The 26808-nt window shown below is 44.8% G+C and overlaps 1 protein-coding gene across 1 annotated transcript; it reads right to left on the reverse strand.

Moving 5' to 3' along the window:
- On the reverse strand, nt 1-25768 carry LOC148505880 (vomeronasal type-2 receptor 26-like). Its single transcript, XM_088447598.1, has 5 exons — nt 25551-25768; nt 17418-17709; nt 4361-4588; nt 1925-2048; nt 1-902 (listed from the first exon to the last, which is right to left on the reverse strand). Exons 1-5 carry the CDS (start codon nt 25766-25768, stop codon nt 1-3), a joined length of 1764 nt encoding a protein of 587 aa, XP_088303724.1.
- Between the last annotated feature and the right edge of the window lie 1040 nt (nt 25769-26808).

Below are 26808 nucleotides of genomic sequence, written 5' to 3' on the forward strand. Positions count from 1 at the left end.
TTAATCTGTATTTTTAATTTTGATAAGTTGACAGTTTTGATCAGGTCTGAACAATATGATGAAACATTTAGGCAGGAACATACAGATCACCAGAGCCCAACTGGATGCCAGGATGGCAAATATCTCCATGGCCACAGTGTATTTTCCCTGAGCACTGAGGGAGGCAGGGATAAAGGAGACCCAGACACTGAGGAAGGCCAACATGCTGAAAGTAATAAACTGGGCCTCATTGAACCTATCAGGAAGATTTCGAGCCAGGAAGGCTACAATGAAACTAATGGTGGCCAGAAGAAACAGATAACCAAGCATGGTCCAGAATGCAATGGGTGATCCCTCATTACACTCAACAATGATGAGCTCAGGGTTAGTTATAGTGTTATATTGTGGGAATGGAGAAGATAGGGACAGCCAAGTGATGCACAAGATGAACTGTAACAAGAAACAGGTAATAATAATCATGTAGGACACTTGGGGGCGCATCCATTTCCTCAGATTGCTGCCTGGTCTAGTGGCCATAAAAGCAAACACCACCATGATAGTCTTAGCCAATATGCTCGATACACACAAAGTGAAGGCCAGGCCAAATAGTACCTGACGCAGGAGACATTTCTGGTGGTTGGGGTAACCTATAAATATTAACGAGCACAAGAAGCAGAGACACAGGGACATCAGTAGAAGACAGCTTAGAGAGTAATTACTGGCTCTCACTATAGGAGTTTCTTTGTGCAGGATGAAAAGGCTCAAAATAAGAACAGGAACAAATGAGGATATTACACTGATTGCAGCTAAAGTTCCTCCCAATGCATCTTCATAAGAAAGAAACTCCATTGATTTTGGGAGACATCTGGATTTCTCAGGATTTGGCCACTGATCCCAAGGACACTGTAAGCAGTTAAGTGAATCTGAAAAACAGAAAATATATTGTACTTTTACATCAGTGTGTTGTGTAATGTTGAAATGAAAAAGTCTGAATGAGTTTATACTCATTTCCTACTGTACATCTACTAAAATTGTATCAATGTTATTACAGCTTTATGCAATTTTTACTAATTTTACTAACAATTTCAGGCAGACAGAGCGGTCAGAGGGCCCTGCTTGTAAGCTTACACTCCATAGGGGAATATGAATTTGATGCATGAATATACAGTAAGTGTTACACACTGTATATTGGTTCAACAAGATTGCTGAGAATTTTGATGGGCTGTATGACCCAGTCACACAACCTTTTTTAGCCTGGGGTCTGAGGGATGTTTGAGTGTAAAAAGACACCATATGTAACATTATGTATGGACTGTAAAACGGAGAGAATTGGATAGCTTATGGAGTTTATGTGGGTGGGTCAACAATATGATAATCTATCTGAAGAGGTGAGTTTTCAGGGAATCCTGAAGGTTTGGAGGCTAGAAGAAAGTCTTGCTGTGCAGAGGAGGACATTCCGTAGAGTGGGTGCAGCTCAAAAAATGTCCTGTAACTATGAATGGGAGCAAGTACTGAATATGGGTGTGAGACGAAGATCTTGTGCAGAGTGGGGTCCAGTCGGGAGATATTTTGAGATGAGCCTAGAGATATATGTTGATGTAGTTTTAATGGTAGACTTATAGATGTGTCCTTATACACCTAGCGTCTATACGCCATACTGCATCACAGAGGTGCTCTAAAGGGAGAAGCGCACCTTATTTTTCTTTCAATTTTGCCATCTTATAAGCATCACAAACACAGTAAAACACCACTAACAGTGTACTAGAGAAGCTGGGCTGTGACTTTAGCTAAATAGGAATTAGTTTTACAAATGTACAAAGTCACAAATGAAGCAAAAGTTACTGCTACACTCTCACATTTTCTAAACTTTCACCCTATTACTTTTGTCCCTTTGAGTGATTAATGGGTAGCATTGTCACCCCACCTCTGGTGGACCTTGACTTGCCTGTTTCGTTAGATATTTCTCCTTGCAGACAATGAATACAATCGAAGCAGCAGACGGGTTGTCCTGTTCTAGCAGCCTTCCTGTATCCTAGAGGACAGCTCTTGCTACAGACCGAGTGTGGAACCTGGGGATAATGTTATTCTACTGTGTAATCATTTATTTTATATTATAAACATTTTTGCACAAATCTAATATAAATAAGCAATAATGAATAGTTAGCGTCTGAGATGACTGCATTCAACTAGTGGGGTGTGTTGTGGGGGGATAACGGATGATCTAATGTAAGCCAGTGACAGTAAGGGAGAGATATGACGGTGTTAGAATACTCGTTGTATGTGTAGCTATTTTGCACACCCACTCTTGCTGGTTTGCACAAAGTAGTCTTATGTGGTAGCTGTGGGTTTCTGGTACCGCTGCCAGTTCAGCTAACTCAAACCATGTGTAATCATCTTTATATTAAATCATAAAGAGTACTCTATATATGTACAAATGGAACAGACATTTGAGTACAGTTAGTACAAGACGGGGGGGTTCAACCACACACTACAAACCCTGATATAGTCATATTTCCTTTGGAGAGCTATGCTGCACTTTGAGTTGGTCCACAAAGAGACTTTAATATCCAAGCCACTGGCGCCAGTGGCTTGGATAGAGAGCTGCTCTGCTATTTTGGTGTCACCCCTTCGGGTGAAGCCAAGACACGGAGACAGGCAGGGAGAGACTGTGGGCTGCCCTAGCAGCTGCTGGGGAAGCCCACTGTGTGTCAAGAACAGGAGGCAGAAAGGCCTCCAAGTTCGACGCACTAGGGGGCGTGGATTCGAGGATTGCAGTCCCGCCCCTTCTCACAAAGCCACGCCTCCTCCCAGGAGTGCACGCCTCCGGCACGCAAAAGGACACAGAACACCTGCACCAGGTGTCAGTATGGTAAGGGACGCCTCTCATCCAAGCACAGCCATAAATAGCAAAAACTGCTCCACTAAGCATCTGCCTCAACCTCATCTATCATTTTAAGCACTGGGGAGACGAACTAACTCTCTCCATGGCTCCTAAGCTGTGGAGAGGGCTTAAGTGGAGAGAGCTTAAGTTCCAACCAATCAGCTCCTGTCACTCTACAGGCTATGTTTTGAAAAATGCAATTAGGAGCTGATTAGTTGGCACTTTATCTCTTTCCACTTTAGCTCTCTCCACAGCTTAGTACATCTACTCCACTGTCTATTTATTGGCATCTGTCCCTCCTCCTTCAGACTAACTCTTTTGAATCCCATTCTCAAAAACCTTTCTGTCTAACTGCCATTATATCTCTATTTGTAGCAGAATACATTGTTACTTTAGCTGCAGAGGGTATATTTACTAAGGTGAGTGTTTTCAGAACTGGAGATGTTGCCCATAGCAACCAATCAGATTCTAACTATCATCTTCTAGAAGGTGCTAGTTAAATGTTAAGTAGAATCTGATTGGTTGCTATAGGCAACATCTCCACTTCTAATAACTCTCACTTTAGTAAATATACCACTAAGTCTATTCAGTTTAGATTTTGTGCTATTATATTTATATTTACATTATTATTACAGTAGCAGTACTTTTTTGAATGAAAAAATGTATCAGTACTCAGATATACGGGGGTGATACTCAACTTAAGTTACAATTTAAAACAAGATTTATAGCAGGCTTGCCTACACTCCCAATTTTGCCGGGAGCCTCCCGAAAATCGGGTGCAGCTCCCGGCCCCCGTCAAGACAGGCAAGCCTCTCAGCAGCCGCCGATCTCCCCGACCCCCCTAAATTAATAGTTGAACCCCCACAGTGGAGGGGGGCAATGATGTGATTCACACTGAATCGTGTTATTTGGCCCCACCCCCTGCCCCACAATGACTGTATTATCGGCATTGTGTAGCGATGGCAGGGCCAAAATGATGCGATCGTGTGGCCCCGCCCCAGTCACACCGACAAATGCCTCCAACCCGTATGACCATTCCCCCTTGTCCCAGCCATGCCCCCTGTGCTTCCGATCTGGCTGCTCCCTCCTGGAAGGAGCAGCCAGAAAGTTGGCAGGTATGATTTTATAGTAGATTCCACACTCTGGATTAGTGTTCATTTCGGAAATGATTTAACTGATTTATTCATGTTTATGGAACTTCAGTAGTTGTAAGAATGAAAGATTATACAAAAAAATAAAAAAGTATCGGTATTGCATATACCCCAGAATATACCCACAAAAAGCACAGATTATTAGTAAAGTTTATATCCTGACACATTGTGGTGATTTTACCCATATATTACAATGGTCACACCTTACATAATTCTTAAAGCATCTTGGGTTATTGTACAGTATAGTCTCTGGTTTTGTCAGATATGGCCAATCTCACCTTAAGTAAATTTCACCCATTGAGAGGTTTACACCTGTACAGAGGTACTGGAGTTACATCTGGAGCCTCACCTGTTGATCTCCCATAGGCCACAGCAACAGACTTGAGTTTATGGTCAGAGCTTCATCAGGAAGTGCTGCAGTATTATAATTGCCAACATTAATGATCTTTACAGTGCCTTCTGGGCTCAGATGCCAGTTCAAAATACTATAGACAGCAGGTGGGTCTCCATTCTTATCAAAGTAAATGGGTTTTCCATTACTTAGTGTAAGTCTGACTTTCCTGATATAGTGAGTGAGCTGTTATGAATATAAGAAGTAGAAGATCAGCTGTTGTATGTAGCAGAAAGAAGCATTAAACCTACTTATTCTTATACTCATGTTGGCTTTTGTTCAAGAATTATTAAAGAAAACTAAATAGATCAGAACCTACATAAAGATCACAATCAATTGCTATTTTATAGTTCTGGAAAAAAATGCAAAATATGTTTCAACTGTTCTTTGTTCCTAATGAATAAGACATCGGGAGAATTTCAAGACAATTCTGTACAGTAAAATAAGCTTATGGGGCTCAAACATCAGTCAGCTATTGGGGCAATTCCCTGTCTGGGATGGGGGACTGGGAAAATCCAATTTGCTGGATTATCAATATTTGCCCAATCCAAGCCAAAAATTATGAGAATCATCAGTTGGGGATGGTTAACATGTAGTATTTTGCCCATCCCCTGACAAATCGCCCATCGGCGGATCGGATCGGCATACCCAAAATGGGGAATCAGCCTGCATTAGTTGTTACTAAACTGGAAATGCTACAGTTTTATACAACTAGGCACCTGCCAAATATAAATAGTACATATGTACATATGCAGGTGTATAATGCACCTGAGGAAAAGATGGGTCCATCTCTCCATAGGTAGCACCAGTTTAATACCAGAATATAACAGTGGTATAAAAGGCTGCATGTGCAGGATGTGTACTGTGCATATGCAGCCTTCCATCTGCTAGTCCGCTGAGCTATAACCTGATTGACAGGATGCAGCATTTGGGAGGTGGAGTAGAGGAGTTCCTGGGCAATGTTCCAAGTAACTGGGACGTGGTGCAGATTTCATGACATCGCAAGCCGCCAGCTCCCGGCCAGGGTGAGTAAGTCTCTGCTTCCGCAGCCTGGTGTTTAGGGTAATTGTCCCACAACAGCCTTGAGGGCTGGTATGGTCTTGGCTAGATGCGGCCGTGGAGCAGCTTTGAGAGCTGAGATGACTTGCTTGACGGACCCGTGGGCCATAGGATGAGATGTGGCCTTTGGGCCATAAAGCAGCCTTCAGGGCAGGAAGTGCCTTGGCTGGCTGTGGCCTGTGGTCCTTAAGATGATATGCAGCCTTTGGGCCATATAGCAGCCTTGAGGGCTGGTAGTGCCCTGGCTGGCTGTAGCCTGTGGGCCTTGAGATGAGATGTGGCCTTTGGGCCATGTAGCAGCCTTGAGGGCTGAAAGTGCTTTGCTGGTTACTGTAGCTGAAGACTGCCGGTGGTACGCAGCTTGCATACTGAGGACACTAATGTGCGACCAGTGCCGCCGGGTTGACACAAGCATCTAACGCTGGAGTGCGGCCTGTGCCACTGGGTTGATATAGGTGTGAGTATGCTGACTTGCATACTGTGGACACTGGAGTGTGGCTTGTGCCGCCGGGTTGACACAAGCAGCTGACACTGAAGTGTGGACCATGCCGCCTGGATGACACAAACGGCAGGTAGATAGTATGTGAACTGTGCCACCCAAATGATACAAACGGCAGGTAGATAGTATGCGAACCATGCTACCCAGATGACACAAACGGCAGGTATACAGGACAGGCAGGAGGACTGGATACTCGACTGGATAACAGGAGACAATGCCAGAACCAGAAACAAGTGAAACACTATCACTGGCATCAGAGCAGCATTCACACCAGAAGGACATAAACACAGGAGCCAATCCAGATAGGTCCCGGAATGAAGGACAGGAGGTAGGCGGAGTTTCAGTGAACGTGCGCCCGGCATTTGCTTTGCACAGCATTTGCAGGAGTTAAGGAACCCCTAGACTCTGGTTTGTCCAGAAAGTCCTCAAAGAATTTTCTCTTCAGGGTAGGAGCATGCAAAGTCCTTTCCGGAACCCAGGAATACTCCTATGGTCCATACCATTTCCAGTGGACCAGAAACTGAAGACCTCCATGAGAAATTCTGGAGTCCAGAATCTTCTTAACCACAAACTCTTGGTGCCCCTGGACAAGCACTGGTGGAGGCCTGATCAAACGCCTAGGAGTAAACCTTGACGAAAGGAACACCGGCTTCAGGAGAGAACAATGAAAAGTACTATTGATCTTTAGAGTCCTCGGTAATTTCAGCCAAAAGGCAAAAGGATTAACTTGGGCAATGATAAAAAATGGGCCAATGAACTTGGGCCCCAACTTTTATGATCTCTGGTTGTTAATTAATGTTCCTACTTGACAGCCAGACCAAGGACCTCATTCAGAGTCTCTCGCTAGATGCAATCGCTCACACCCAGCATATGCAAATTAGTCAAAGTGACGCCACGGGAAGCGATCACTCGCCAAGTCATAAGCACGCCCACCATGTCTTAGTGAGCGGTCAGCGAACACCCAATCGCACAGGCAGAGCTGCCCACCAGCACACGTCATCTCTAGGAAGTGTATTAAAACATTGGTACATCGAGGACAATCGTAAGCGATCGCAGAGATTGTGGTTGCCTTTCCCTACCGCAAACAGGCATGTGACATGTGCTATGATGCTGCGTGTTAATTATGCATGCCTCTAAAACAGCATTGAAACACTCAGGCACGCCTGCGTTCGCACCTCCACTCCCCCGTTATTAGTGTCCTGCCCCTGTTACCACCCACAAACGGCCTCTCCTGTCACTCATGTTACTGGGCTGTCTTTGCTGGATGAGCAAGTGGCCTGCGATCACACAGAGTAGTTCGTGCACGCGCAGAACGAAGCGTGCGCATGCGCGTCGCAAACCATCGGGCTAGCGAGCACCTCTGAATGAGGTCCCAAGTCTCCTACTTTAAAATTACAGGGCCCCCAATGTTTGTCAGCCCACACTTTGGACTGACCAGATGCCTGAAGGAGAGACTGGTGCACCTTCCTTCACACTGACTGTAGCCTGGAAACAGATGAAGAAGAAGGAGTCCTGGTAATTGAGGACTCAAAAGAGTTACTCCTAGGATGCATCCCAGAGTTGCAGTAAAAGGGAGAGATGGAGGAATCAGAATAGCAGGAGTTGTTATAAGCAACTTACTCAAAGGGCAAAGGTGAAGCCCAATTGTCTTGGCACTTTGAAATAAAACAGCAGAGGTACTGTCCCAGGGACTGATTGGCCCATTCCCTCTGACTGTTAGACTGTGGATGGTAGCCTGAGGACAAGCTCACACTGATATCCAGATCAGTACAGAAACCTCTCCAAAACCAGGCAACAGATTACATCCCGTGATCTGAGATGATATCCACAGGAAGACCATGAAGCCTGAAGACATGCTGTAAAAATAGTGCTGACAACTCCTTGGCAGATGGTAACTTGACAAGAGGAATACAATGCACCATTTTTGAGAACCGGTCTATGATGGTCCAGATGACAGTACAATGGAAAACACAGGAGGGTCAATGACAAAGTCCATCGCAATATGGGTCTATGGTTTATAGGACATCGGTAGAGTACACAGCAGACCTTGCGGAGTAGTCCTGAGGGTTTTATTTCTAGAGCATACATCACACATCAAGATAAATTCACAAGTGTCTCGGGACATGGACTGCCACCAAACAAATTGAGACAGAAGTTCTAAAGTTCTATAAATACCTGGATGACCCCCCACCTTAGAGGAGTGAAAGTCCTTCGAAACAACTTTGCGAAATCTCTCAGGGACAAAAAGCACACCTGATGGTTTACCAAGTGGGGCTTCAGTTTGACAAGTCCTGAGAGAATCTGGTCATGGCAGGATGGATCCTGGAAGCCAAAATGATGGTTTCTTCTGAAGCCCTTGAATAATGACTGACAGAGAAGCTTTGAGAAAGGGCGTCCACTTTAATATTCTTAGACCCAGGTCGGAACGAGATCACATAATTAATCTGGGTAAAGAACAGGGCCCAGCACGCCTGCCTCGCATTCAACCTTTTCGCCTTTTTGATGTAGGCCAGATATTTGTGATTGGTTAGAACCGTCACTACATGATTAGCCCCCGCTAACCAATGCCTCCAGTCCTCAAAGGCCCAATTATTCGCTAACAGCTCTCAATTCTTCTCCGCCGTACCAAATTTCGTGGAAAAGAAAGCACATGGCTGCAGCTTGCCATCCTTGATATCTTTCTGAGAAAGGATAGCGCTCACTCTAATCTCAGATGCGTCGACCTTGACAATGAACAGAATCTCTGGTTTTGGATGTCGGAGTACCAGAGCACACACAAAAGACGTCTTGAAAGTGTCAAAGGCTTGAATGGCCCAAGTTGACCAATTAGCAACCTCAGCTCCTTTTTTGGTAAGTTGCATGATGGGCGAGACTATGGAAGAAAATGATTTGATGAATCTGCGATAATAATTTGCAAACCCCAGAAACCGCTGGATGGCCTTCAATGTAGTCAAAAAAACAAAGGGCCTGATTCAGACACACTCGTGAGCACATAGTGCTTGCAAGCGGGTCGATGGTGGGCTATTGCACATGTGCGAACCCCCGAGCAAGTGAAAAATCACTCGCTCCGGGGCTCGCTACAAGACGGGGCGGCTGTCGATGTTGATCAACAGCTCGCCTCCGTTTTGTAGGCGGGGAAGGGGGGTGGCTGTAAAAATGGAGGCATTCCCAAAAGAACGCCTGCCATTTGTGGGTGACCCTACTGACATCACTAGTGAAGTCATTAGTGGACTTCCTGCTCTATTATAGCAGGAAGTCCACTCGGGCTTGCGAGACCTGAGACCCTACCACAAGGTCTCCTCGCAAGCCTGATGGTCGCGACCATCGCCAGGCCGCACGCACATGCTGTGGGTGGTCACCCACAGCTGTGCGAGTGGCCTGGAGCCTGGTCAAAAAAAAAATAGGGATGCCCTGATTCAGAGCGAGCGCACGCCTCTGAATCAGGCCCAAAGGCACAGAGGGAGGTTGAAGTGATATCGGTGCAACAACTAAATCTGCAATTATATAAAATATTTTCATCTGCACTTACTTCCAATGCAAGGCGGAATTCAGTTTTATATAAAACACTGCAAGTAATTTATAATTTCACTTTACAGTGCTCGAAGTGGGAATTTAGAGGTGGGGGTATGGAGATTGAATTCCCCCCCCCCATTTGGGCCCCTACTTCCATTACAAGCCATTGTACGTCTCATCCCCACCCCCTTCCACACACACTTCTCCCTGCCTGCTCCCCTCTCTCACACCCTGTCCATCTCACTTACTGATTCCCTCTCTTTCACCCCCTACAATACTAAATGCCTGCCTCCCTCTGTCTGCCCCTCTCTCACACCCTCCCCTCTTTCTAATTCCCTCTGACCTGCACTGCTGGAATGGAGCCACCGAGAGCCTCTGTTCCTCATTGCAGTTATCTGGCGCCGATGCATGCCAATGAGAAGCTGTCATTTGGCAGCTTTTCATTGGCTGGCGGCTGCGAGCCTCGTGATTGGCTAGCAGCCGCGAGCCTCCTGATTGGCTGGGGGCCGCGAGCCTCCTCATTGGCTGGCGGCCGCGAGACTCCTCATTGGCTGCCGGCCGCGAGCCTCCTCATTGGCTGGCGGCTGCGAGCCTCCTCATTGGCTGGCAGCCGCAAGCCTCCTCATTGGATGGCGGCCACCCAGTGCATAGTGGTGGTGCTTCTAGTGCAGCCGGGACCCGGTAATTTGTCCCGGCTACATGCCAGCGCCTCCGCTACCCCAATCGAGATGTGTCCCCTGCGGGTACATTCTCATCTGCATTTAAAATGAAGTGGGGCTGGGAAGTGGCGGTATGTCATACCGCCGTATACCGCCCCACTTCGACCACTGTATATATATATATATATATATATATATTGTTTTGTTTTGTTCTTAGATGTTGGATCAACGAGTATGCATACTTAGTATGTTCTATATTGTTTTTTTGTGTGTATTATGTGTTTTTGAATGAAATTTACATGTTGCATTTAATTACATTTTTTATTACTTTTAGAAATTACTGCACTCTTTGTTGTTTGAAACAATTTATTTGTATATTTGATTTAGAGTACTCCAGAGGTACTCAGTAGGAGCAGCAACCAATTGAGTTAACTACCCTAACTTTAAATTATTGTTGCATATTTTTATATGCTTTTTAGTGTCTGAATTTTATTTGTGGTTATTCAATGTAGTGGGTTGCTCCCAGTCCAAGATGGCCTTCACCTTGCCAGGATCCATGGAAAAACCTTGCAAAGAAATACTGTTGCCCAAGAATGACACCTCCTTAACATCAAACTCGCATTTCTCTAATTTGGCATAAATGTTGTTGTCCAGTAATCTTCGCAAGATCTTCCTGACATGTCTCCGATGTTCCTCCACAGATTTGGAAAAGATGATGATGTCATCTAAATAAACCACTGCAAAGACTCCCAAGAAATCCCTTAACACTTAATTAATAAAATCTTGAAAACTGCTGGAGCTTGTAGAGGCCAAACGTCATAACCAGGTATTCCTGACTTGAGTGTTAAATTCCGTCTTCCAATCATGCCCTTCTCTGATGTGAATGAGGTTATATGCGCCTCTGAGATCTATTTTCGAGAAGATGGAAGCCTCACGCAGTTGGTCAAAGAAAACTGAGATGAGCGGCAAGGGATACGCATTCTTGACTGTAATTTTATTCAGTCCACAGAAGTCAATGGAGGGTCGGAGGGATCCATCCTTCATCTGGACAAAGAAAAACCCTGCTCCTACTGGGGATTTAGAAGGATGAATACAGAGCCTCTTGAATATATTCCTGCATTGCTCTATCCTCAGGAATGGACAATGCATATAATCTGCCCTTAGGAACCCTAGCACCTGGTAACAAATTGATGGTGCAGTCGAAAGAACAGTGAGGAGGCAGGACGTCAGCATTTTTCTTGGAGAAGACCTCGGCTAGCCAGACGAATAGGTCGGGACAGACATTGGGAGAAGAAAGTCGATTCCCATTCATGAATTTCACCAGTTTGCTACTGGATCAAGGGGATGTGTCTTTTCAGCCATGGTAATCCCAAAACAACTGGGGCCAGTGGACACTGTAGAAGAAGAAACAACAATTGTTACTGATGCAGAGCTCCAATCGACAGCTGCAAAGGAGGAGTCTGGAAGAGCACTGGGAGTTCAGAAAGACCAATCACTGACACAGGATTGGACAAGGGCACCGGACTCAGGCACATAGTTTTAAAAAAGGACATGTCCATGAAATTATCCGCTACTCCACTATTGACAAATGCAGGAATGGAGACTTGATTGCTGGATAAATGAATGAATTCGGTTAAAAGGACAGAATTTTCTGGGGAGATGGATGCAAGGCCTAGATGTACCTCCCCCAGCTCACCTAGACCTTGACTTTTCCTGACTTTAGCGGACAGAGCTGGGCAACATGACTTCTACTGCTACAGTAAAGGCACGATCCCAACGAGCATCTCCTACGTTTCTCTTCGGCAGGAAGATGAAACGGCCCCAGCTGCATTGGTTCTTCAGACTCAGATGGAGCCATCCATAAATGAGATTGTGGGGGCTAAGAAGTTAATTTCCTTTTTACTCAGCGCTCCTGGAGCCATTGGTCGAAATGAATAGTCAAGTTAATGAGGTTGTCCAAGGAACTTGGAGCAGGAAACTGGACTAGGATATCCTTTATTTTGTCTGACAAACCCCAATGAAACTGATTTTGCAAGACAGGGTTATTCAGGCCAGCATTGACAGCATATCTAGGGTACTCCATACAATAGTCCTCTGCGGCTCTGTTCTCCTGTTTCAGGGACCTGAGACTCGCCTCTGCCATAGCTGATTTATCCAGGTCATCATAGGCCAACCCTAATGCTGCAAAAAATTATTCAACTGTCAGTTAAGCCGGACTGGTCGAGGGCAGACCAAAGGCCCAGGTTTGTGTAGTAAAGAGACAATTATCCCAACTTGTTGGACTTCAGAACCCAAGGGCCAGGGTTGGAGCCTAAAGTAGAGCTTGTAGCTCTCTTTTAAATGTAAAAAATCTTAACAGTTCCCTGAAAACTGATCAGGCAGATTTAATTTAGGTTCTACTACAGCAGGAGCTGTAGCACCATGAGTCTCCTCAATCCAGAGGGAAATTTCTTGCACTTTAATGAGAAACATGATCTGCACAGCCAGAATCTGAGCCAGATTTTTACCACACTCCATGATAGTGGACCACAAAAATAGCCTAATAATAACTTTTTTGGGCTGGTGATAATGTTATGCCACAGGTGTGACTCTTTAGGGTAATTGTCCCGCAACAACCTTGCGGGCTGGTATGGTCTTGGCTAGATGCAGCCATGGAGCAGCTTTGAGAGCTGAGATGACTTGCTTGATGGACCCATGGGCCATAGGATGAGATGTGGCCTTTGGGCCATGCAACAGCCTTGAGGGCTGGAAGAGCCTTGACTGGCTGTGGCCGGAGGGCCTTAAGATGAGATGTGGCCTTTGGGCCATACAGCAGCCTTGAGGGCTGAAAGTGCTTGGCTAGATGCTGTAGCTGAAGACTGCTGGTGGTACGTGGATTGCATACTGAGAACGCTGAAGTGTGACCTGTGCCACCAGGTTGACACAAGCATCTGAAGCTGGAGTGCTGCCTGTGCCGTTGGGTTGACTCAGGTGTGAGTACGCTGACTTGCGTACTATGGATGCTGGAGTGCGGCTTGTGCCGCCGGGTTGACAAAAGCAGCTGACACTGAAGTGCGGACCATGCCGCCTGGATGACACAAATGGCAGGTAGATAGTATGCGAACTATGACGCCCAGATAACACAAATGGCAGGTATACAGGACAGGCAGGAGGACTGGGTACTCAACTGGATAACAGGAGACAATGCCAGAACCAGAAACACATGAAACGCTATCACCGGCATCGGAGCAGCATTCACACCAGAAGGACATAGACGCAGGAGCCAATCTGGATAGGTCGCAAAATGATGGACAGGAGGTAGTTGGAGTTTCAGTGAACGCTCACCTGGCATTTGCTTTGTACAGTATTCGCAGTGCGGCAGCTTATGACACCTGGCCAATGGGGCAACAATCGTGACCGGAGGCTGCACGCAGATACCTCCTGCTGCCCTAGTAATTTAGATGGACGAAATTGCACAGGCGCTTGTGTGCAACTCTGTAGTCCGTCAAATCCGGCCCAGAGTTATTAATAAATAATAAGTAGAATTTATCATGTAAGGTACTCTTAAATACACATGGACATTCAACATAAAAATACTTTTAAAGATCAATTAAATAAATATCCATATTCTACCCATGAAAAAAATGGGTATTTCCATTGCTTCCACATACAGTTTGTAAATATATGATAAATAATATGAGTAGATGGCAGAAGACACAGTAATAATAGTCATTACATGAGTGGAGTGGGTCAAGATGCAATCAGCCATTTAGATGCGGCTGCTGACCGCCATCATCATCAGTGAATATTTTGCTTCTAGAGTCAATCACTGCTGCTTATACAGTATGTCCCCTGACAGAACATACAGTAAGTATCTTTTTACAGTCTGCTTAGAATGCATTTGCATGCCCATGTCCTTACTGTACTTGGCAACTCAGGCATGCCCTCTGCATTGTAAGTATCTCCCTCACTAGGTGTAAAAAGCTATGATGCAAACTACATCTGTATCTACATAGATATAGATGAGTAAGAAGTTTTCTTACAAAGTTCATTACCTGCCATGGTTTGAAATTCCAAATGTCTCCACAGGTCCCATCAGAAAAAGGTCCTTCACCTGCCTTGCAGCTTTTCAGATCATCCAAAGCTTTGCCTAAAACACTTACAGTTGTATAAGTACTATAAGAAAATTTTAAACTGTTTATGTAGGTGGAGCTGTTCATGACATCTAACCTCTCTTCTCCTGTGCATTCTTTTACTGGGGCCTCCGAAGAACCAGGACGATTTTTACCATAAATAAATTTGCAATTGAAAACTTCTTCCCAAAACAAGTTAACCCAGGTCTCCCCCATAGATTGAGAAGGACGTATCTTGCTAAGGAACTGACTTAATCCTGGGACCACATTATCATTAGCAGTTAAGCCAAGAGTGCCAGATAAGATTGGAAAATTATTTTTTACTGATAATAAGATGGACTTGGACCAACCGGCATTTCCTATAAATATCCTCCCTGTGATGTTCTGTTTCAGCATTTCATTCAATAGAGGGACAAAATCAATGTCAACAGAGAAAACAATGACCACCTTAGCTGTTGACTCCTTAATAACCTTCACTATATGTGGAGCATTGCGATTTGGTTGTCCCAGACGAATGTATTCGGTAAAAGCTACACATGCTCTAGCCTTAATTATCTCTTGTTTTATTGGCAGAATTCCCAGAAAACCATAATCACTGTCTGTAGCCACGAGACCAATCCAAGTCCAACCAAAGCTCAAAACAAGCTGAGCCAGTCCCATAGACTGGAATTTATCACTTGGATATGTCCTGAAGAAGGATGGAAACATTTTCCTGTTACTCAGTAGAGAAACACTTGAATATGGACTGATCTGAAAGTAAAAATAAAAATAATAAATACACAAAAATAGATAGACAGATACTGTAGATAGATAGATAAAATTAGGCATGTGCGCCAACCCGTGTTTTGGTTTTGGATCTGTATCTCCTTCAAGGTTTTGGATCTGGATTTGGTTTTGCAAACCATCCTCAAGTTTTTTGGTTTTTGTTTTGGTCTTGGATCTGGAAAAATAGATAATTTTTTTTTTTTAAAAACAGCTAAAATCATGTAATTTATACAATCCAAAACCCGAAATTTGGATTTAAAATCCGAATTTCCGAAACCACATAAAAGATCAGAACCGCGACCCGGCTTTACCCGGATCTCCTCAGTAGATTAGAACCGCTACTCGAATTTACCCGGATTCATGAAAGTCGGGTGGATTCGGATTTCTGGAGAACCGAATATTTCTAGATATAATACGAAAAATACTTTCATTTTACAAAGTTGGACTTTCTATTGCCAAGCAAACCTACTCAAATTTTCTGGTACTCACACAGTCTCCAAGCTCCCGACACATCTTTTCCACATTTGTCTTAGCTGCCCACTTGCAAAACTATCACCTTCTTCTCCTACAGCCCATGCTTTTGCTACTTGGTTCAAAATCTAATAGTATACATTTAGATGAACTAACACCATAATCTGTACTACTGCAGTCATGATATATGTCATCATGCTCTTAGCAATCATACAGAAATCATCTCTTGGCCCAGCCCAGTCTCTCTTTTCCAACACCAGTCCAATTACTCTCTTACCATGTGTGTCCTATTTTAGTAATTTACATACAGCCACCTATCTTGCTTTGTCCTTTCGTCCATCTCAACTCTCACCCTCTTCCTACACCTTAAACCTCTTCTGAGATAAACTACACATCATGCCCTCTTATAACTACCTCTAATATGGGGGCAGAGAGTAGACTAGGGGCCCCATTTAATAATTATAGCAATTGCAATGTGATCTGGGCATGGCATTACCGACCATGATCACATTGCAAGAGACGATACTATCGGCAGAATGTACAATATGCAACACGCAAGGACAGAGGCTCCGTAAGGACCCCATCTGTGCAATGTGCCGAGAGAGTTGCTGGGGCTACTGCACTGGCATGGTGGCCATTGCTGGGGGAGGGTTCTGGAGGAACACCCCCCCGGCTAATTATGCAAAGTGTAGCCCATAGGCTACAGCTGCTAATGCCATCTTCAGATGACATTAGCTGTGGGGGCAAATCTCCAGAATAAATCTCAGTCCAGATGTTGGTAAATTTGGCAGCATTGCATCCCCCATAGAAACCTATAGGGAATGCGGCTGACTGCGGTCTCTCCTTTATAAATCTGGGGGAAACCCCCGAAAATGGGTGTTTTGGGGGATATAGCTGCAAATATACAATGATACAGTAAATGGGCCCCTAGAACTGTAAGGTTTCTTTCTGCAGAAACTCTACACCCTACTTTCATAGTGGGGAGCCAGCTCACCCGAAGGCACAGAAGTGAAGTACAGTACAAGGTAGTATCAGTTCTGATTTTATGGGTTTTTTCTTCATATTCGCTGTCACCTATTTTCCTATCCAAACAATGAAGAGGTGCCTCTGATATTAAGGGTACATTCATTCACAATAGATCTTACATATTCTTGTGATTAATCAATACTGCAATTGAGTTTATGGCAAAGTATCTCCAGAATAAACCAGTCACAAAAGTTTACATAGCTAGGTTCTATAATTCAGGCTACATGGTAGATTGTCTACGCTCTGCCAGCTGATGTATGCAGAAGTGAAAGGTGCAACATGTGTGTGAAAAAGGATCAGGGTACACACCACGTAGTCTGACTGCAGGACCACAGGTGTGTAACTCTAGAGTGTAAGCTCTTGTGAGCAGGACCTCTCTTCTTCTGTGGTCTCTATGTACTGAGTTTATGTATGCTGGTAATATTGGTACCTTGTCTGTACAGTAACTGTCCTTTCTGATCATCAATGTATTAGGTTATTTTGCTGTATGTTCTATCCATTATAGGCAGTCCTAGAGAACCCTGGATCCATATAAATAGAAGATAATAATTAAGGATTATAATGTGAAATTTGGGACAAGGTAGGATTCAATTCAGATTTAAAGCTTCAGATTTCGGTGATATGGCCCTTTAACAATAAGAATAAAATGGAGAAGCTACTGTGTGTAATAATAACATGGTCCAATGATAATAAGTAATACTATACCATCTGTCTATGATATAATTATAATTCTCATACTGTATCTATCAATAATCCCAGACATAGAGGACAGAAACTTGACACAATGCTAAGTATTATTTTGTCCCCATTCTATTAACCCTGTTTAGTTTATGTTGATTTGAGATTTATTAAGAATAATACAGATCATTTAATGGCTATTAAGTAAGTACATGTTCTTCATAACTCCTTACCTGTGGGTACCTGAAAGCACCCAAAACATGAGCCAAGATGATAGAGTTCGCAGAAGCTGTGGATCCAATAACCGCAGCAAAAGACGGTCTAGATTTACATGGGCTGTTGGAGGTGAGCGTGGTGGTCTCAGTTAGGAACTGCAAAGCTGCTCGTAATTCATAATTTGATGCACTACATGTGTCATACATCTGGAAACCTAATGTTACGTTTGAGAGAATATTGGGATCCCTGTTGATCTGTTCAATGCTGTATATCAGAGTCTGAATCTGTTGGTAGAAGTCCAAACTGAACCTTTAGGATAGACAAAGGTTACAGTATGTAAAATATTTTTACTTTGTTCCTTAATTTCATTTACAGGTGTCATGTAACACAGGGAGGCCTGCAGTGCGCTTGGCAAGAAACAGACTTCTAGGCAGAAGCTGGTGGAAAAGCTGTTTAGAATCTATTTCCGTCACTGGGAGCACAGGAGAATAAGTAGTGATACAGTTAGGTGTATGTCCTGTAGTTTATATATATTACACTGTGGGCCTGATTCAACACGAATGGCAGGTCTGTAAATGCACGCACCTGCTCGCTGCGAAATTGTGCAAATGATCGCAATGTGAACGCAGCACGATATAAAGACACCCAACAGCTTATAAAGCCGCCCACTTCCCATTACAGACATCTGCAAGTCAGCAAAAAAATCGGTTTCATCGAGTAACATCAGACCCATGCGCACAGCTGTGGTTGAGCTGACCCTGACTCACAAATTGCGAAGCTTCCTGTCACCATCTAAACCTCTGGCTGTGTACGCTCTCGCAGGTGCTTAATTATGCACTCCCCTGTAACGGCGTTCAAACGCACTGGCACACCTGAGTTCCTTCGACCACCCTCATCTGGCACTTTCTGTCTATAATTTCTCAATGGCTGTGCATATCCGCTGCTTTCGCAATCGCAGCAATCGGTTCACATACACCCAAAGCGGTGCATATGCATGTGCATAACGCTAACAGCGACCGGGTGCGAGCATCTGCAGACTTACAATCCAAGCAACTTACAGGCCCTTTATTCACCCAATATTAAAGAAGAGATGAGGAACTCTCAGAACTTTTGTCTGCTCTCTGGGGGTCATTCAGACCCGCTCATGAGTGGCAGTATGCTCGCAAGCGGGTCGATGTTCCCCCACTGCACATGCGCACGACGGAGGGAGCTCCGTTGTTTGCATGCGCGAGGCCAGGCGAGCGATGGGCTCTCCATCGCTTCGGGTCTCGCACCAAAGGGGGCGTGCTGTCGATGTTGATTGATAGCACGCCCCCTTTGGTGGGCGTGCCGGGGGCGTGCCTGCCAAACGTCTGAAGCCGGCCCCACTGACATCACTAGTGATGTCAGTGGGAGTGACTTTGGCTCTGATAGAGCCAAAATCACTCCTGGGCTTGCGGCAGCGAGACCCTACCGCAGGGTCTCGTCGCAAGCCCGATGGTCGCGATGGTCTTTGACCATCGCGACCATCATCATGGACGCTCGCTATAGCTGTGGGTGGTCACCCACAGCTATACGAGCGTCCAGGAGGACGCTCCATTTTCATGGAGGAGGGCTCTGATTCAGAGCGAGCGCTCTGGTCAGAGCGTTCAGCTCTGAATCAGGCCCTCTGTTCTGATCAGGCCGCAACCACCTTTTTTTCATTATCGCTGATCTGACCACATGTCATCCATAAGCTCAGCTCTAAAATGCAGTAAAAAAATGGAGTTGAACAATATTTGTGTACAAAAGAGTACACAATGTCCCCTGAGCGATATAGTCCATTTTTTCCCCTTACATTGCATAATATGCTCTTTAAAAGACTTAGGGCCTGATGCAGCAGTGCACGTTGAATCAGGTGCATTGATGGCCTCCGTTTCCCAAGATGGAGGCATGTCGCCACCATTGGGGGGGAGGGAGCAGGGTTGGCAACAGAAATCTTGGGGCCCGGTACAGCCATATCCCCTCCAAGTAGGTACATGTATGTCTGCATTTGGCTCATCCCCTGTGTCTCTCAGCCTTATCCTCACCTGTGTTGTACCAGCCTCAACCCTCATTACTCCAGTAACATTCCTGTCTCCAGCCTCATCCCCTGTGCTTCTCCATCTGCAGCCATCCACTCATATCTCCTGTATCTCTCAGATTCATTATCCCCCACCCATGTTTCTCAGCTTCATCTGCTTCACTCTGTCTCTCAGATTAATTTTTCCAAGCCCCGTGTCTCTCATCTTTATTCCTGAGCCCCCGTGTCTCTCAGCTTCATTTTTCCCAGCACCTGTGTCTATCAGCTTGATTTCCCCCAGCCCTGTGTCCCCCTCCTATTCCTCAGCCTGTGTCTGTCACACTCCTCTCTTCCTCAGCCCCCTCCAAACCCTGCCTCCCCCTCCCCAGTCCTCATATCTCTCGGCTTAATTTTTCCCAGCCCCCGTGTCTCTTGGCTTCATTTTGGCTAGCCCCTATGTCTCTCAGCTTGATTTCCCCCAGCCCTGTGTCCCCCCTCTTCCTCAGCCCATGTCTGTCACACACACCCTCTTCCTCACCCCCTGTATGTCACACCCCACCTCTTCCCCAGCCCATGTATGTCACACCTCCTCCTCTTCCCCAGCCCCTGTGACTGCTACCCCCCACTCTTACCCAGCCTCATCACACACCCTTTCCCCAGCCCCATGTCTGTCACACACTCCTCTCCCCAGCTCCTGTCACACCTCCCCCTCTCCATCAGCCTATATGTCTGTCACACACACAGCCCCTCTCACCATGCCCCTGTGTCTTTTACACCCCCTCATTCATCTGCAGCTCCTCACCACCTGTGGCCTTACCACATTTCTTTAGCCCAGCCTGTCCCCACCCCACACTAGCCTGCTGAGCAGCCTGTATTACTCTTTCCTGGTGGTTCAGATCAGGCCCGGCTGGCGGCTCCTCCCTGATTCAGAGGTCATGATGTCATAAAGTCATGCCTGCTGCGCAGGCTGCTATACTCCCTGATTCTGAATCTGCTTGTGCCGGCTCCGGAGGAACTTGACGCAGCCGTGCTGGGTGCCTTGCTACTGTTTCCTCTGCCAGTTTCTGTGTAAAGCTGGGTATACACTGACAGATACATTGGCCGATCAATTGATCGGCCAATGTATCTTCTGCCCATCGGGCAGTGTGTATCCGTGATATGTCGGTGAATGTTGTCGTTCACCAACATAGCGCATTGGCTGTGCTGCACAGCCGATGGACAGATGCAGTATGTCTATTGGCAGGTGTGTACGAGTGGTCTGTAGACCGCCCATACACACACAGCGGAAGCCGCGAGGAGGGGGGCAGGACACACCCCCCACCTGCCAGGACATGCCTCCTGGTCACCGGGACCCACAGATGATGGCCATTCAGTGTGTATTAATGACCATCATCTGCAGATATATCTGTCAGGTGTGTACCCACCTTAAGAAACTTACACAGCAGGTGGCAGAGGCAAGGGGGATACATGAACTGTACTCCTGAAATTCCTGAGGGGTTGGCACCCCTTGGAATCTCGGGGCCTGGTACAAGTGTCCCCTTTGTACCCCCCTGTCTCTGGGCCTGGGAGGGAGGAGACCAAGATCTCCATCGGATGATGGAGATTTCTTGGCCTCTTTCTCTCATCTGCGGCAGCCGGCTTGCGCAACCCCATGGGTCACTTAGCCAGCCGATGTTCTGGCAAAATATTCAATGTTGCTTTGTACAACACAGCCCGGATGAGTAATGCAGCGAGACGCGTGATGCCTCCTGCTGCATTACCATAATTGCGAGGATGGAATTGCAAAGCTGCTTGCCTGCATACATCATATATCTATAGCCTGCCTGCAGCTATGCAATTCCATCCTAGGCTTATTCAGGCACTTATTTCACAGCTGATAGACAATAATTAGTTATTTCTGATATACATATATTATATTAACTGCTAAAACATATAGCTAAATTTGTTTAACGAAAAAAAAGAAATGCAAAGAATTTTCATAACGTGTTGAAGTCAGATATGTTCGCTTGCAATTATTATCTGATGATTTAGTCATCTATGGTCTGATGGCGAATTGCTTGGATGCTTCTCTGCGTCAGTGCAATTCCAATACGCACAAATATATTTATTTTTAGTACAAGGTTTTGTCAGAGTGTGGAAAATAGGTTTAATGTGTATGTCTGTGGGTGTTTGCATATGTTTGGGAAACTCTGCATACTGATACAATATGCCTGTAACAAGTAATTGGAAAGTAACACAGATAGTGATATGATCAGAGAAGGGTTCTAAATGCAAAGTTGGGAATCATTGTCAGGAACCTGCAGATCGTTAACAATTGTATACCTTTTGTTTAATACTGTTCTGGTTCATAGGAACTGATACCTACACCCTAATTAAGTGAAGAAAGGCCTGTCACAAGCTACCAGACAAGGTGGCAACGGCAGACAGCTGGGGGTCTCCCCCTGCTTAGAAACAAACCTTACTACTTATAACACCTTGGAATTTGGTTCAGGCAATGTCTAAACTTTAAAATATGCCAGAAATGGCTAAAAATTGGGGATATATATATATATATATATATATAAATATATATATATATATATAAATCCATTACACATACATAGACGCTCACATGCATACTTACATACATACATACGAACAGTACACGGACGCACATATGCGAACGCATATGTATAAAAAGGTTCCCTCACATTAAACATAATGTTAGAGGTTTTAGTAGCATATAATTACGTTGTGAAATGTATGCATATGGTATTTAAGGTAGAGAACTATTAGACATGTCATGTTTGGTACCATTCTAAATCCCTGTTTATTTGCAGATCTTTGTTTCTATCAGCAAGTAGATCGCAGCATGCGTTTGCAAGATATGAATTATAGGTTAGAATGTATCTCTGTATGTAGTGTTTTTTATCAGTTCTTCAGAGGGAAACCTACACAAAGAAGCAGTTGGAAAGCTGATCCATACCTCTGATGACACCAAATGAACTAACCAATGAACGGAGTGACCTGAAGCAAGAACCAATGAGCATCTGTTATGCTGTGCCTTTGTTGTCTCTGAAACCTGTACCGAGCTGGGGCAGTAGTCAGTCATTTCTCCATATCCTTGGGTGAAAGTGGCTGCAGATTCAGGATTGAAATACTGCATACTGGGCCAGTGTGCACGCATATGTATCGGTTTGTACCTTTGTATTTACTTGCTTTTTGCGCTAATTGTGTTAGATCTAAGCGTGTAACTTTCTTTTTACTGCAATATAACGCTTTGTGTTTTGGAACCACAATTGGATTGGGAAGCAATTATTTCTTATACAACTTATATCGCTAAACAGCGACATTTAGGGTATATAGATTTAGAGGTATCAATACATGCATTTAATAACATTTTATATTTTAAATTTAAATGTAAGTCAGGACTGAAAAGCAAAACTGTGATAGTATTTATAATGCTGTTTACAAAAACTAAGCCTTTGCACTCCAATATTCCTTTAAATGACCTATTATTAAGGTTTCAACTTATTATTTTTTTATGGGGGGATCGAACCTCTCTAGGAATTACAGCCCTTAGCTTACCAATTTGGAGCAGGTGCTGTTTTAGTAGGAGTCCCCCACACTGTCTACCCCTACTATAGCATGAGATTACAGGGCTGGTTAAACCTAGTGCAGGGTTTTGAAAAATAGGTGGGACCACATGACATTTCCCTCTGTTTTCTAACACCAGCCAGAGGTTCGGGGCTAAGTAATAAATTTGGAGGTTGACTATACGCATTTTATTTAAAAAAATCTTAAAACATTTTAATCTTAATAATAAAACAATTCATACACAGACCATTATAATCTGTGCAGTGCTTTAACTCCACCACAGATTGACGACAGATTACTGTCGGATTTGCTGCTGATTAAGGTGTTTAAATCCGTCAGGTTTCGACTATGATTACAAAAATTGCTGCATAGTAAATACTGTTTTTTAAAACTGCAATCCTTGATGACGCCCATTCAGTTTTAATCAGACAGCATATACGATAATTAGTAAATTCGTAAAGAACCAGCTCGAGACATGTTCGATCAGTGTGGTTGAACAGGGGCGCCTCCCCGTAGAGGGGGCACCCTTCCCAACCATCTCAATTTTGAGCGGGATAGTCCCGTTTTTCAGGCACTGTCTCACAGTTCCAGCCGCGGGCCGAAGTATCCCACTGGTGGTAGGGAGGTTGGGCACCTCCACTGTTGCAGCTGTGTTGCGGTGCCGTCTCCGGAGAAGAGGAATGGATGCCACGCGCATGTATTTTTTGCTATATGTTTTAGCAGTTAATACCTGGAGACAGCCCTGCCTTAGAAACTCAAATGTCTACAGCTTATCTATTCATGAAACCAGGATGTGGACACAGGGCCTGATTCAGAGGCGCTCGCTGTTTGCGTGCGCTCACTCTGAATCATGGCTTTTTATTTGTTACGTCCTCCAGGCCGCTCGCAAAGCTGGGAGCTACCATCCACAGCTAGTGCTAGTGGCCTGGCAATGGTCGCGAGTATCGCGACCATCAGGCTTGCGTCGACACCCTGCAGGAAGGGTCTCAGTTGCCGCAAGCCCGAGTGGACTTCCTGCTCTAATAGAGCAGGAAGTCCACTACTTACTTCACGAGTGATGTCAGTAGGGCTGCCCACAAATGGCAGTCGTTCCTAAGGGAATGCCTGCGTTTGTGCAGCAACCCCCCCTCCCCACCTACAAAACGGGGTGAGCAGTCAATCAACATCGACAGCCACCCCGTATTGTTGTGAGGCCCAGAGCGAAGGAGCTGCCGTCGCTCGCTGGGGCTTGTGCATGCGCACGCCGGAGGCGGTGCATGTGCAGTGGCGGAACATCGACCCGCTTGCGAATGCTGTGTGCTCGCAAGCAGGTCTGAATCAGGCCCACAGTGCATTACAATTATGTGGGGTTAGTGATATTAATTTTTAGAAGGAACAAATGCAGATTTTGCATGGAGGTGTCACTAAAACTTGGAGAGGTGTATTGTAAGATCATAGAGAGAGGTAAGTATACTAGAGAAGAGCTCAATTTCTTTATATTATTTTGGTACAGTACAGGACTAACCAAAAAAACTGCAGTGTTATTACAGATACAGATATAAATCAGACACTAAGGTCAATTGACAATTAGATCCAAACTAGAGATATGAGCTGGCCCTGGGATTTGGTTTTGGATCCGGATTCATCTTCATGTTTTGGTTTTGGTTTTGCAAAACCACTTTCACGTGTTTTGTTTTTTGGATTTGTATTTAAAAAAAGAATAACAACCACTAAAATGACGTCCCTTTGACCTGTTAGCTTGCAATCCAAAACCCAAGTTCAGTTTCGAAACATGGGAAGATCCGAACCAGGACTTCTTCAACCCGAAACTACTAAATTTGGTTGCTATCAGTTCTCTGGGAACCGAACCAGCACATCTCTATTCAAACCAGAAAAAGATATATAACATAAATATTGCTCATATTAACCTTAGTACTTCCCCAAACGCTGAGAATTCAGGGCGCTCACAACCGGGTCGATGGTGGCCTAGAGCGCATGCGCATGAAGGAGCCGGCTACGTCGTGCGCATGCTCGAGGCCCGGATAGCGACAGGCAATCCATCACTCCACAGCACGCCCCCTTTAGTAGGCGGACCAGGGGAGTGGCTGCCCAGACAGAGGCGTTCTCATGGGAACGCCTACCATCTGGGGCCGGCCCCACTGACATCACAAGTGAGTGGGAGTGCTTTCAGCTCTGTTAGAGCCGAAAGCACTCTGGGGCTTGCGGCAACGAGACCCTACAACAAGGGTCTCGTCGCAAGGCCGATGGTTACGATGGTCTTGACCATCGCGACCATCTTCCTGGCCATTCGCTATAGCTGTGGGTGGTCACCCACAGCTATGCGAGCGGCCAGGAGGCCGCTCAAAAAAACCAGAGGGCCGGCCCTGATTCAGAGCGAGCGCTCTGTCAGAGCGTCCGGCTCTGAATCAGGGCCTCTGTCCATAAATTTCATACTTGCCCCTCTGCAGAACAACATGGTTTATCAAATTACAATGTTTCCAAGTCTAGCTGGATTTACTCATAACTCTAATTCTCACCCTAAAAGAACACTGGTAATACCATAAGACTTACTTACAATTTGCACAAGGTCTTGGGTGGTTTCTCATTGAAGGTAAGTTTTTGGTAAATTCTGTCAATATGAACCCCTAATAATACTCCGATCATGATATCTCCAGGTTGTGTTATCCCCTCCAGCACTTGCATAGGTGGAAGTCTGCAGCTCTCATCCATGGAAGAGACTACTAAAATGCAGAAGATGATGACATTTAAACAGACAGCAAAAGTATGATCCATGATGTGTCAATTATCCAGTTGGTCATCTGTAAAAAGAAATATGCATTACACTTCATGGTATAATTTACCATGTTTAGAAGCATAGATCACCTGGTATCATCGGTTTATTAAATATTTATGTATAGATCTAAGGTACTGAACAGTGAGTCATTAAAATAACATAAAACCAGTGATTAATACTCTCGGACTGGCCGTTCAAGTAAACTGCTCATCGAATGGTTATTTAGATGTAATAGTGTGAAAAATAAAAGAAAAATCAAAACATATTTTGTCTAATGAATTAAACTTTAAGCAATGTTTCTATATCTCATGTTTTGTTTTATATTAATGATGGTGTATAATACAGGTGTCGCAATAGTGATGTGTAAAGATGAAGGTGTATGATGGAGGTGTAGTGACAGTGATGTGTATAGATGAGGGTATATGATGGAGGTATAGTGACAGTGATGTTTATAGATGAGGGTGTTTGATGGAGGTGTAGTGACAGTGATGTGTATAGATGAGGGTGTATGATGGAGGTGTAGTGACAGTGATGTGTATAGATGAGGGTGTATGATGGAGGTGTCGCAATAGTGATGTGTATATATGAGGGTGTATGATGGAGGTGTAGTGACAGTGATGTATTTAGATGAGGGTGTATGATGGAGGTGTAGTGATAGTGATGTGTATAGATGAGGGTGTATGATGAAGGTGTAGTGACAGTGATGTGTATAGATGAGGGTGTATTATGGAGATGTAGTGACAGTGATGTGTATAGATGAGGGTGTATGATGGAGGTATAGTGACAGTGATGTGTATAGATGAGGGTATATGATGGAGGTGTAGTGACAGTGATGTATATAGATGAGGGTGTATGATGGAGGTGTAGTGACAGTGATGTGTATAGATGAGGGTATATGATATAGGTGTAGTGACAGTGATGTGTATAGATGAGGGTATATGATGGAGGTGTAGTGACAGTGATGTGTAAAGATGAAGGTGTATGATGGAGATGTAGTGACAGTGATGTGTATAGATGAGGGTGTATGATGGAGGTATAG

This window comes from Taudactylus pleione, unplaced genomic scaffold (assembly GCF_031769625.1).
Source record: "Taudactylus pleione unplaced genomic scaffold, aTauple2 ptg000435l, whole genome shotgun sequence".
Classification (NCBI taxonomy): domain Eukaryota; kingdom Metazoa; phylum Chordata; class Amphibia; order Anura; family Myobatrachidae; genus Taudactylus; species Taudactylus pleione.

What these genes read in the sequence shown, in the direction of transcription:
- LOC148505880 (XM_088447598.1), bottom strand. Translation starts at nt 25,768, where the DNA reads ATGGATCATACTTTTGCTGTCTGTTTAAATGTCATCATCTTCTGCATT. An exon ending in GTGCTTTCAGGTACCCACAG is followed by an intron (nt 4,589 to 17,417) that starts GTAAGGAGTTAT and finishes TATTCATAACAG; the next exon opens with CTCACTCACTATATCAGGAA. An exon ending in GGCCTATGGGAGATCAACAG is followed by an intron (nt 2,049 to 4,360) that starts GTGAGGCTCCAG and finishes CATTATCCCCAG; the next exon opens with GTTCCACACTCGGTCTGTAG.